Below are 13667 nucleotides of genomic sequence, written 5' to 3' on the forward strand. Positions count from 1 at the left end.
CCAGACAAAGAGTCACAAAGTCTCACTGGGCACTCAAATTTCAGCAACAAGTTGATTATCATATCCATCCTAATTCTCCAGCTTTTCTAACTGACTCCAAGCAGAGTTTTCCTTCTCACCTCTTTCTTGCTAAAACCTGAATCTAGTACCCACCCTAATCACAGTAGGTATGATAATTTTTTTTATTTACTAGACAATTTTCAAAAAGGGATGTGCAAAAACCTTCATGTGCTAGACAATATGAAAAACGAATTTAAAAAAAAATACAGAAGAGCCAAAAAGGAGGACATAAGAACAGAACAATAAAGCAATCAACAAAATGACAAGAGCAATGCATATAACATTAGAGCTTTCATACGTATCTGTTACATATAGACCTCCATGCCAATAAACTTAGAGGACTGACACAGGGGACAAAAACTAAGCTTACTTTCACATTCTTTACAGAGGCAGAGATGCTTACAAGGCAACAAAAGCATGCAAACTTCATTGACTCTACAAGCCTTACAAGTCATAATCTCTTTCATGTCATTGTTCTCCTTACATAACAGGTGAAAATCAATGGAACGGCCATTGCAGCAAGAAGCCGTATCATCTACTTCACTATCACCACATCCCTCTTTACTGTCTCTACTTTGAGCATACACTTGCTGAAGATTAACTTTAAGAGCCGAGATCATGTTTTCATTGTATCTAGCTCGCTGTTGCCAAGCACCTGCTTCAACAGTTAACTGTTCCATTCGCTCTTCAAGTTCCTCATTCTTCCTGTTAATGCTCTCCATCTCAGCCTCTTTCTCACGGAGTTTCTGAAGGACCTTTTCTTCTACAAGAGAGAGAGTTTGAAGTTGGGTGGCCTGTACCTTTTCTAAAATATTTTGCTGCAACCGGTCACCCTATTAATTTATTTTCAAAAAAAAATCAGTTAGAAACACTTCACAAAAAATAAGCAATAAACTTACAAAATGCTTATTTTCTAGTAAGTGATGCTAAATAGAAAGCAACTATAGTGCAGTAAACTCCCTCCACCCAGGTGGGAGTGAACAAAAGCATAAACAGTTTTTAACTTTCCCATCTAGTTTAACACCCACAAGAAGTACAAAGCAAAGGGCGCTCATTGGAAGTCAACCAGAAATGGAAAAACTAAAAAAGAATCTGAGAAGATTCTAGGTAAAAACAAAAGCATTGAAAATTTAGATATGTTGACTTAAAAAGGAAGGTGCCAAAGCCCATTAAACAACCACATGTGACGCACTGTTAAAGACCATATGTACAATGGATCTCATCAGCCTACCAAACTCCCCCCCAAACAAAAAAAGAAGGAAAAAGGAAAAAAGACATACAACATTCTAGACACCATAAAGAGGAACAAATAAATCAACCAACTTGCACATCTCTCATACATTAAACTAAACAAATTTCTAGAAAGGTATTTAGGAGGAAGTAACACCCTGTTACCCTCTTAATTGGACAACACCACCTACAACGACGAACACGATAAACATAACAGGAAACATCCAAACAGCATTCTTCCATCACAAGACATCACCTCCACTACCAGCCCCTTAACCTTGAAAAGAAACAAACATATTTCCGACTCCTAATAATTCCAGTGCAACTCTCTATGTCATACCACATATCCTCCAGCAAGAATTAAATTCCCAGCAATAAAAGATAACCTAAAAATCCTCCTTAAGAGGAACAAATAGGAATTATATTTCACAGAAATAGCAATTGTAAGTTATTCGTATTTAGTCCATTTGAAGGGGGTTGTGATCCAAAAGTAACTAAATGCTAATGCCATGATCATTCTCTTCAAAAACAATCAAAGAATCAACAACCTCATTTCTAAGCCTAGGAAACGAACTACGAACTTAGCAACTTCCACGGGGAATGCAAACATTTCATATGCTATGGATATCCTTTTCCTTACTATTTGAGTTGAAATATGTTTTATCAATATCACAAACCCAAGTTAACACAAATAGCAACCACAACACATTTATATCCATAATTTATAAATGCCATAGAAATTGGTTTAATCAATGTTTATGCAATCATGACCAATGCATGAACATACATAATTATAAACACAAACAATACCCTGCAACAACAACAACAACAAGCACATGCATTCTTTTCTGCAATGCTATTCAATTCAAAGTCATAAGTCTCTATTATCTTCAAATTGACAACAACCGAAGCCTTAGTCCCAAAGTTTTGGGGTTGGCTATGGATTCTCGACAAATTACTTAGGGTCGGCTATATGTATTCTTTTCCACCATTCTACTCTATCTCCTTCATTGATGTCATTTTTTTTTTTTTTTAATTACTTCTACCAATGTGATTCTACTCTATCTCCTTAATTGACATGTTCCAAAATATTTCCCATACCACTCATCAAATATGCGACATCAACAGCTTAAAACTTTCCCAATAAAAACAATAAATCCAATTTATATTATTAACACAAAAGTAGAAACTAATACACAATTAACCATAACTCAAAATAACCAGCAAGAATGATAATTGATAAGTCTTTGAACAAAACAAAAGACCTGCACTTTGAGGAATCTATCAATCTCAGCATCATGGCGCTGCAGCTCGCGGTCAATATCGTCCCCAATGAGTGACAGCAATGCAGAGTCTCCAGTGGAAGCCATTCGGGTATTATTGTCAAGAGACAAGCCCAAACCCGTGGACACCGATCGCGGTTGAAAGAAATCAACAGACGATATCTGAGAATTGTTCTCCAAGAAATCCTGCTCCTTCAACCTCTTCTTCCTGGGCTCCACCCCATAATTCCATTGCAACTCGGCCCCGCCGTCACTGCCGTCGTTCGCAGCGACCGGACCAGGAGCTAACCCTACCACATGGACTACACAAAAACAACAAAATTTTTTTGAATTTTAGGGTTTATATTTTTAAGGCTCTGTTTGGCTACTCAGGAAATGGAAAAATTCCAGCTCAAAATTTACTCATCAAAGAAGGCCAAAAAAAAACCCTAACTAAGCTTGGAAATGGAAAGTTTCAGCTCAAATTAATCATTTCCCGGAAATTCAATCAACGAGTATTTGCTTCCCAAAGAACAATTTATGAGCAACCAAACAGAGCATAAACAAATGCATTTTTTATATAATTTATTTACAGAAGCAAAGAAAGAAGAAGAGAGTAATTACATGAAGGAATATAAGGGGGGTGTTGAGATTGATCTTGAAGATGAGTAGTGGGGTTGTAATAGGACACTGGCTGTGATATCTGACCGTCGATTGTGTACAAGTTCCTGAAATTCAAAAATCAAAGTGAATGATTAATAAAAATTAAAAAAACATATATAGAGAGAGAAAATAAAATGCTTTTTGTTATGAGTTTTGAAGAGGAAATTAATTACCTGAAGGATTTGGATTGTTGTTGTTGTTGATGTTGTTGTTGGGGTTGGTAGTGTGGTTGAAACTGGTGTTGAGGAAAAGAAGCCATTTTGTGTGAGAGAGAGAGAGAGAGAGAGAGAAAGAAATGAGAAAAGAGGTCTGAACGAAATATAGAGAGAGAGAGGGGCTGGCGAGGTAGCCGATGGGGGAAGATTCTTCCTATTTTGCTATTTGGTCCTCTGTGCTTTTGGAATTTGTGGTGAATAGGGGCTTTTGCGTTGATGGGCCGGTGTTTTATTTTTGGGTGGAGTTTGGACTGTAAAAGTGAAAAGTTTGGGCCTGCTTGGTTGGACCCAGGGCCACGTTTTTTTTAAGATATTAGCCCGTGGTTCAGGCCGAGCCCGGCTTGCTAGTTGCTACTGTATACTATTACTGCTTGCGCCTTGCTGTGAGTAGGGCTGTCTAGACCCAACCGGAGCCCGAAAACCCGGCCAAACCGCCCGATGCTGACCCAATTCCGACCAGAACCTAAGGTCCATAACTCGAGCAACCCGAACCCGACTGGAGCCATATAAAAAATCCAGTCAAATTTGCAAAAACAAGCTAGAACCGACGAGATCTTGACTAAATCCGGCTAGATCTAGTGGGATTTAGCTATTTCAGCAATCGACTGTGTTGATCAACGCTCACCCTCACCTAAAACTGACTCGACCGATTGTTTTTGATAGCTGGTTTCAGGTTCCTCCACCTGACGCCAACAGGTCAAGTTTGAGTTGGGTCCAAAACCGACCAGTGAACAGGCCTAGCTATGATTGTCCAAAGGCCCACAGCACTTGCATCCCTTTTTAAAAACATTTAGGTTATGTTTGGCATTGGCTTAAAAAGTTAGTTTTTTTTTTTTTTTTTTTACTATTTAGCTTATTTTTTCTACTATTCAGCTTATTTTTGCTACTATTCATGGATCCCGCTGTATTATTTCAGCTACATTTTAGCTTTATTTACAGTATTTTCAGCAAAAAATTTTCAATTTTAGTTAAATAAGCTATTCCAAATGGACTCTTAGTCCAATTCGGTCTACTGTGGTTCATTTCGGTTCACTTCAGTCTAATTTGGTCCTTTCAGTCCATTTTGGACTAATTAGGCCTTAAATAGATTTTTTTTTTTTTTTTGGTAGGTTGTCTTCTCAATTTTTGGCTCAAATATTCATTTTTTTTCTCTTATTTTTGGGTTGAATTTGGGCCAAACGTTTCTTTTTTTGAGAAGCTATTTAGTTTTGGACTATAAAATACAAACAAAATAGACATTAGAAATTATAAATGGCTTAACATTAGATGCACAGTTAAATTTGTAATTCTTAGTTTGATTGACGAAATGAATCCATTATCTATATAAAGTGAGTTTTGGACTAAATGTTTCCCCCTCGTGAGCTCACGAGGCTGCAAATGGGGGCATGAAAACGGCTAGATGGTGTGCTTCACGGAATCATGGGGTCCATTTGAAAATTGAAAGAGCCTAGAATAAATAAACTCGATCTGGATCTTCCATGGATTATTCCTCCATGGATTGATTCGTGTGCTTAATTAGAGCGGGAGTATTAATCATATAAGAATCACAAACTCAAGAAGTTTGTAATGTGCTTAGAAATACAACAGCTGTGATGGCCTATTTGCAATAAGAATCACATAAAAGTTTCGCAACAACAACACGTAAACATGAATGAGTGATGATGTATGTTAAATTATTGATTGTCCCAACAATTTAAATTATTTAGAAATAATATATTTAATCATTTAATCACATAATTTTAACAATGTACATATTGTAAAGAAAAAATGAAGAACATAGAAAATAAGAATTTTATATTTGTGTACTTTTTTACTAGTAAAACTCAAAAATAAGCAGTATCTTTATTAGTGTTCTGCACTGTCTTATTCTGCTTCTCTTTGAATAAAATTTTGATGAGATTGTAGTATTTGTCACAAGAACAACACGTAATATCAACTAATTAATTGTTGACAATAAGTCAATAACATGTAGCGTTCGTTTATAGTCACGTATCCATTGTTACACTCACACTAGTCGGCAGAAACAGTCAATTTCCATGTGATTTCCTGAGTTCCTGTCCCCAAGTACCTCTAATGGTTACACTCACACTCTCTTTGAGAACTGCTAGAAACACAGAAACCATCCTCTTTGTTTTTGTTTAGCTGATCCAGGCTCAAGAGGATTCTTATTAATGACATTTTCACTTCTAAAGGCGATTCCATGTCCTCTTTATGATTATTAGCATTGATGCTCAGGTTGACTGCACTAGCTTTCAGCTTATACGACTGAAGCTCTTGAATGACCATGGGTCTATGGACCATGTCTCTCAACAATGAGCTCAGTAGGGAAGAAGAGCAAAGGTAGTGGATTGACCTGAGGTCTTTATTTGGGAAATCAATGCATTGCCAGGGGTCCTGTTCACCCTTACACCAGAGTCTGCTCTAGAATCACCAACTGCAGGAGATAGATCTAATGCTTAGTTTCTTCTAAGATTCTGAGTCAAACTAATAAACCCATTTAATGTTTGCTCAGATTTGCATCCAATTTGTTGACTGTTAATGGAATTGTTATTTGAGTTGTTTGTGACTCTGTGTTTAGTTGGGCATGCAATAAAGTCCTGTGGGTCTGATCTAGTAGTAGTTGTTGTAATAACATTACAGACAATGAAGTGGACCCTCAAGTATTTATAGATTACCCTTTTTCTGGAGGTTTATTCACATGACTTATGCTACAATATTTTTACAGCTGCTAACATAATCTGTTGTGATTTGGGGTAAATCGCCTTCATTGACACTAGATCACCACATGTCAACATTTGTGAAAAATGTTGTGTTTGTAGACTTATTGTTATTCACGTGTCCTATTAAAATGGATGAAGCAGGGTTAATGTGAAAAGGTTGATAAAGTTTGGTCAATGAAAAATGACTTCTTCTGATTTTTCTTGTGTTGATGCCTCTCTGGAATTATTGAATTCATGAATCTCAGACCACTCTCCATTAGTTCCTCTTTCTTGTGCCTAAAAATCTTTCAGGGCCTAGGCTGTTCAAATTCTTCAACTTTGAGCAGGTGATGATGCCTGTCTTTTCCCCTCTTCTTCAAAGTGTATGCTAGCAACATCTTGAGGTTGTCACAATGTACCGGCTTAAAAAAAGCTTGAACTTTTTGAAAGTTGAGCTTAAGAAGTTTAATAAGAATCATTATATTGGTGTTGTTGATAGCTAAAATAGCTAAAGAATAATCTGGGCCAAGCTCAAAATTTGCTTTATGGAACCTAGATGTTGCAGGATATGTTCAAGCAGAAAACAGTGGTTTATGAGTATCAACCATTAGAAAACCAGAGAAGGATTTCATTAAAGCAAAGCCAAGAATTCAATGGCTTAGAGCAGGTTATACGAATTCAGCTTAATTCCATTATATTCCAATAAGAACGAAAAGAGCTGAATTTTTTGAGGTTGTCACAATGTACCGGCTTAAAAAAAGCTTGAACTTTTTGAAAGTTGAGCTTAAGAAGTTTAATAAGAATCATTATATTGGTGTTGTTGATAGCTAAAATAGCTAAAGAATAATCTGGGCCAAGCTCAAAATTTGCTTTATGGAACCTAGATGTTGCAGGATATGTTCAAGCAGAAAAACAGTGGTTTATGAGTATCAACCATTAGAAAACCAGAGAAGGATTTCATTAAAGCAAAGCCAAGAATTCAATGGCTTAGAGCAGGTTATACGAATTCAGCTTAATTCCATTATATTCCAATAAGAACGAAAAGAGCTGAATTTTTTGAGGTTGTCACAATGTACCGGCTTAAAAAAAGCTTGAACTTTTTGAAAGTTGAGCTTAAGAAGTTTAATAAGAATCATTATATTGGTGTTGTTGATAGCTAAAATAGCTAAAGAATAATCTGGGCCAAGCTCAAAATTTGCTTTATGGAACCTAGATGTTGCAGGATATGTTCAAGCAGAAAAACAGTGGTTTATGAGTATCAACCATTAGAAAACCAGAGAAGGATTTCATTAAAGCAAAGCCAAGAATTCAATGGCTTAGAGCAGGTTATACGAATCCAGCTTAATTCCATTATATTCCAATAAGAACGAAAAGAGCTGAAAATACTATCGAATGCCTTTATGATGAGTCTGGTTAAAAGCTTGAGGCTATTCGTTTCTATTAAGTCTTATTGGGACTAATGCAATTCATCAAGATACAAACTTGATGAATAAACTAAATCAATTTCTTCAATAACAATTATTTTGCAAAACAAGTGTTGCTTAACTTGCAGAAAGCTGTACAGTGGATAAAATTAAGGATACTCTTTTCTATTTGCCTAGTGAAAAAACTCCATGACCAGATAGCTACACCTATTATTCTGTAAGAAAGCTTGGAGTATATTGTACTATTGTTGGCCGAGAAGTGAGGCAGTGATGTCTCTTTCTATATAGGAAGTTAGTTGGGGGTAAATGTCAGTATCATCACACTGATTCCAAAGGGACTATTCCTTCTCTTTTTGGGACTTTTACTTTGTATAAAGTGTTTTTGTTCATTTGCTTGCTACTTGGGCATCTGCTGTCTGGAAATTGGAAAATTTTATTTTGTTATCATGGAGATATATAAAAGCTTAACATAGGATAGGAATAGACCCCAGATAAAATACAACCTCGCTATTTGTGGTCAATCTCCATCTTTTTAATCCCTTTCTAGGTTTTGTTGGATGGTACTTTTCTTTATTAAAAAAATAAAATAAAATAGAAGGATGACGATGAAGAGCACGTTATGCCACTGCTGCCGACAACATCTTGGCAGAGAGGCAACACGTTATAGAATTTTAATAATGTTTTATGTTAACATTATAACTAAATGATTCATTTTCCTATGAACTTAAGTTTTTGAGAAAATTGGTATTTTAATATGGTATCAAAACAGTCTGTTTAAGCTTTTAGAACAAGATAATTTAATATTTAATTCTATACATGCTTATAGAAACAATCCCTGCCTGCCATGTGGTAGGTGCATCATGCACAGGTTGTAAAGTAAGCATAGCGGAACTCCACACATGGAAAGCATGAAAGGTGCTTAATGTGGAATTTTAGAAAAACTTGATTATGAAATTATTGCTGCATTAGCTGATTCTTTTTGTGCCATTGTTTGTCTGGACTCTGGAGTCCCATTCACACTCATGATAAATAATAGAAAGCAGAACTGATCATTAATGACTTTTACTACTCATAAGATCATTTTGATTATTGACATTCATTTCCTCGCAAGTCAGAATGTGGAACTGTTAGATGATCAATGGACAGGGAAATATGATACTTTTTTGGTCGCTTGGTGATCAAGTTATGCTTTTATTTCACCATACTTAACACCCACAAGGATCAAGGAGTAAAAAAGAGAGTAAATCCCAATGGGATACAGTTGAAAACTTGAAATGACATTTCATCTCTAATGATGGTGTGAGACTGAGGTAATGGATTCAATAGTTGCTGAAGTATTTCTTGGTGAATGAGATCTTGGGTATGTTTAGCCAATATCTTGGAGCATCGTAAAACCTACAAGAAGGAAAATCTATATTGAAGGGCACTCGTGTGGTACTGGCTTAAGTTTCTTTGATTCTTAATTTTGAATTTCACTCATTTTAAGTGAAAAGTTAAAAGATATAGAAAGAGTAAGTTTATCTTTCAAAACTTTGCATAGATAGCCTTTATATAGATAGTGTGAGTGATTGTTGACTTCATAAGTATCTCATTCTACAATTGGAATGTAGTTAATATACTGATTATAATAGTTGTAGGATCATCGTGATACATAACTGTTAGGAACGGATATGAATTAATGACATATTAAATGTATTCTAGCGGTTACACTTTTCTTTTTTAATTTAGTTAACTATATGGTTATGCATCCAAGTGAATGGGCCCGGGTGTAGATGTTTATGAACATGATACTAACTAATTGTCCATAACAACTGTTAATTAAAGATACTATGTTGAAAACATTTTGAAGGAACACTACATGTTTATAAGATACAATCAAAACATACAATTGATCTATAAAATACCAAACGAAAGAGACAGATTTAATCGTGACTGAATTGAAAAATATTCTTTCAACTCATTCCATAGCTGTTCAAAAAGACCAAAGACCATCAACATTTATTTTATTTAGATTATATGATTCAAATATAATTGGATTCTTATTAAAATGTTCACATAATGAGGAAGTTCTTCCAAACTTGTTTGAAGGAAAAGCTAATCCATGACTAGAAAGGAAGGGAACCAATCACACATTTTAGACTATATTTGATTGCACGGAAGGGGGAAGAGAAATGATTTCTATTTTCTTTGTTCAATTTCAATGAAAAAGAGGACAGAAGAGAAAATTTGAGAAAGTTTTTAAGGTACCAACCATTTTTCCACTCCCAGATTCCATAGGTCAAGGTGGTTCACTGTTTTAGGGAAGCAAACTACTGTGCTGATGCACTGGCTTGATTAGGAACCCACTAGGATTCAAATTTGCTTTTTTATAACTCCCTCCCCCTTCTTTTAAATTTTTATCTTTCAGATCTCTATGGTCTTGGTCATGTTAGGCTGTGTACTGACAATGATGTAGCTATTTCTGTTTCTTAGTTTGTTGAATGAAGTTTTCTTTTTACCAAAAAAAAAAAAAAAAAAAAAANCTCCAATCCCAACATGCCACATCATCTTATCACATATTTAAGAATAAACTCAATCACACTCAATCAATTCCAATACCCATATATAAATCCAACCAAATTGGGAATCTATCGAGATATTATTAAGTGTGGTAGGATGTATTGAATATTAATAAATTTTAAATAAAATGCTGATGTGACAATCACTTATTGGATGGTGTAAAACATAGGTTTTACACCCCATCCTTATAGAATTTAATCTCTTTAAAAATAAATACAACCATACCCAAATAATTCTAATACCCATATATAATTCTAACTAAATTAGGAGTTTATTGAGATGTTATTAGATGTAGCAGGATGTAATGAATTTTAAGTAAAATGCTAATGTGGCAATCCCTTATTATATAGTTAAAACATAAGTTTTACACTTTATTCTTACCAAATCCAAACTCTTTTTTTATTTATGTAAAACTTTTTTTCATCCACATAATAAATTATTAATTTATTATTGTTTTTTACATTTCCTTTATTTTCTTTCTCCTCCTCTTTACATCAAAACACACGCATATTTTCTTTCCCTTTCCCTTTCCGTTCACTTAACCTTTTTCTCTTCCCTCTCCTTCCGTATAACTAAACCTAGCCTTAGGTATAATATTGAAAATGACTTACTGATGAGTAATGAGTGTTAATTGGTAATTACCTTTGAATTTCAGCCAACAGTAAATTGGGAAATTCGGAGTATCATATATTATTACCTTAAGAGCTTGGGAATTGAATTTTAATTTTTGAATAAAAAGTGGCTATGATGATGTTTGAAGTTTGAACCCTCGTTCTTCGGCGATAGCAGTGAGCCATTGCCGGCCAACATAAAAAAACCTAAACATAATTAATTTATATTACATCTTACATCATCGTAAAAGTAAACTTAGCATAGTTCTGACGTTTCTAAAAAAAATAAAATAAACTTAGCATTGCTAACAGTGACACATTACCTAAAAAAATTTAAAAATTTACATTCCCAGCAAAACGATTGGAATTATTACATTATATTGATGAGATAGAACAATGAATAAATTAAACTTTATTTCTTAATTTTACAATAAAATTATAAATTACTATAATAAAAAAAAATACATAAAAGGAAAGGTCGTCATCATCACCCCTCAAAGTTATACAATGGAATCCAACCTGTTTTCCTCACTATTCAATGTACTCATGCATCTGGGAGGCCAACGAAAAAGTCCAAAACCGCGTTCCTCACTTCTTTGCCCACACATGCTGAGCTGTCTTTCAGTCTCTCGTTTCAGTTTCCACTTTTTCTTTAACAAAAAAAAAAAGAAAAAAGAAAAAAAAAAAAAAGGAACATAGAAAGCAATTCAAAAAGAAAACACAAACTATTCCCTTTTCTTCTTTTTTGGGTTTCAATGCTGTGTGTTTCCACTATGTTCAATTATATGTGCAATTATTCTTGCCAAGTGACATTGCAACGTTGAGCTTTTTGGGATCAAAGGTTACAGAACAGTCAATCCTCTTGTAGAACTTGGGCTGCACCAATTTCCCCAAAACATTGGCTTTAGATCGAACCTTGAAGCTCAAACTCAGATGCACTGGCAATGTCGATGTACCCGTTGCTGATGTGCTCATTCCAGCTCCACTTCCGTACATTGGAATTTGATCACTCATTACTGTCACATTAACTAATCTTTGGCTCTTCCTTGATTGATAAAACTCCTTCATCTGCAATACCCAGTTCATCAAATTTTAGACCAAAATCTTAAATTTGAGACCTTTAAAATTTTGATTTCATTTTTGACCATCAATGTGATTTCTTGCTAATTCAGTCACGGATATAAACAAAAAAGACATTTAAAAAAAGAAATCAAAACAATCAAATGTCATGCTAAATAATAACAACAAATCTATGGACATGTTTAAGTTGTTGACTCTGAGTGATCCATCAATTTTTTTTCCAAGCACTCATGATTACATCAACAAACTGTGAAAACGAGTGACAGTACGTGTCTCCGTAATATTGACTGTAATGTATTAATATGATGTATTAGTCTAGAAAGTGAATTTCAAAAAAAAAAAAAAAAAAAAATTAGTCTAGAAAGTGAAAAATCTAAAGTCTTTTCTGTGACTTACGGTTCCAGAGGCTATGGTGAGTTGGGAATAAAGTAGATCTAGAGGTGTCGATGTGACATGAACCCCAAAAAATGTGCCGGTGTTTCGGTACGTGAATTTCACCGTTGAATTCACTGAGATCATATCAGTAGCCACTCCTGAAGAATCCGAACCAGCTTGAAGCTTAAACTGCTCAAACGTTATACTCTGAGAAAACAAAACAAAAACACACAAATTAATCAAAATAATCAAAACCCATTTCACAATTTGCTTAGAAGAACCATAAAAATGTTATCTTTAATACCCTGATTGTGATCTCTGGCTTCATGGGCTTACTAGCACCCAACAAAATCAAAGAAAAAATAGTGAACAGAATGAAAAACCCAAGCACAAAAGCAAGAACATAGCAACGACGAGGAAGACCCTTTACACGCTCTTCATCTTCAAGAAGTCCTTCTTCTTCAATCACATCACACTGGTCCTTCCATGGCTTCTGACCTTTTCTTTGGCCCCCTCCACGCGACCCGTCGTTTGGGGAGATCTTTCTGGATCCGGGTTTCAAAGACCCAGAAAAACGACTTGACGAAGACTCACGGGAGTGGCGGCCCACGGAGGAGTTAGAATGAGGGGGAGATCCAACTGGGCTGAGAATTGGTGTGGAGTGAAACGACGTCGTTGTCTTCTCACCATCGTGTGAGTCACGAGATGGGCTCTGAACATAGTAGACTTGTCTTCGAGGAGATCTAGTTGGTGAAGATGGGGCTAAGCTTGTTACCTCTGAGTCTGTCTTTGCGTGCATTTTGGGTTTTTGTTTTAGTGTTTCAGACAATGATCAAAGTTTTGGGACACTGTTTTTTTAGGTTTTGGTTTTGTTTCTGATCTCAAGGTACAAAGGAATGGAAGATTTTTTGGATGCTCTGACTTTATGGAGAGTTTGCTTGTCAACTTGAGAGTGTAATTAAGAAAATGGGTTAATCGGTGGGACGCTGAAATTTGCAAAAAATTTTTTTGGAGAAGATCTGTAATTTGCAACACTGTAACGCCTAGAATATATTTATATTTATATTAACCTTATGACCATATGAGTGAGGCTACCACTATGAGGAGTTCATTAAAAAAAAAAAAGCCTATGAGGTGCCTTCGTAGAACATGACATGAGCACTTCCTTTACAATTAAAATTTTGAGTGTTTCATAATAATTAAATAGAGCACTTTTGTCACGTTCTCATTTATTTTTTTAATTTTTTAACAAATGAATTATTAGATAAAAAAAATCAAAAAGTTTAAATTTAATTAAATTTTAAATTATATATATATAATGAGTAACTATTACATATTTTTAAAATGTATAGTTTAAAAAATGTGTAAGCTAACACTATATATAATTTGAATTATTTTAAAATAAAAAAAGTATAATTGTGATTGTTTTTATACTCTAAATGTTTTTATTTGAAACATAATGAAGTATTATTTGAGTTACAAAACTCTT

General features: G+C 34.8%; 2 protein-coding genes across 2 annotated transcripts; both read right to left on the reverse strand.

Annotated features, from left to right (window-relative positions):
• Nucleotides 1-303: 303 nt before the first annotated feature.
• LOC112029423 (probable BOI-related E3 ubiquitin-protein ligase 2) lies at nucleotides 304-3564 on the reverse strand. The gene is made up of 4 exons (XM_024062104.2): nucleotides 3389-3564; nucleotides 3177-3280; nucleotides 2556-2875; nucleotides 304-893 (listed from the first exon to the last, which is right to left on the reverse strand). Exons 1-4 carry the CDS (start codon nucleotides 3472-3474, stop codon nucleotides 366-368), a joined length of 1038 nt encoding a protein of 345 aa, XP_023917872.1. The 5' UTR covers nucleotides 3475-3564; the 3' UTR covers nucleotides 304-365.
• Nucleotides 3565-11120: 7556 nt separating this feature from the next.
• LOC111989637 (uncharacterized) lies at nucleotides 11121-13230 on the reverse strand. Its single transcript, XM_065760288.1, has 3 exons — nucleotides 12483-13230; nucleotides 12200-12385; nucleotides 11121-11791 (listed from the first exon to the last, which is right to left on the reverse strand). Exons 1-3 carry the CDS (start codon nucleotides 12975-12977, stop codon nucleotides 11501-11503), a joined length of 972 nt encoding a protein of 323 aa, XP_065616360.1. The 5' UTR covers nucleotides 12978-13230; the 3' UTR covers nucleotides 11121-11500.
• Nucleotides 13231-13667: the final 437 nt, after the last annotated feature.

This window comes from Quercus suber, unplaced genomic scaffold, assembly GCF_002906115.3.
Source record: "Quercus suber isolate HL8 unplaced genomic scaffold, Cork oak 2.0 scaffold_361, whole genome shotgun sequence".
NCBI lineage: Eukaryota > Viridiplantae > Streptophyta > Magnoliopsida > Fagales > Fagaceae > Quercus > Quercus suber.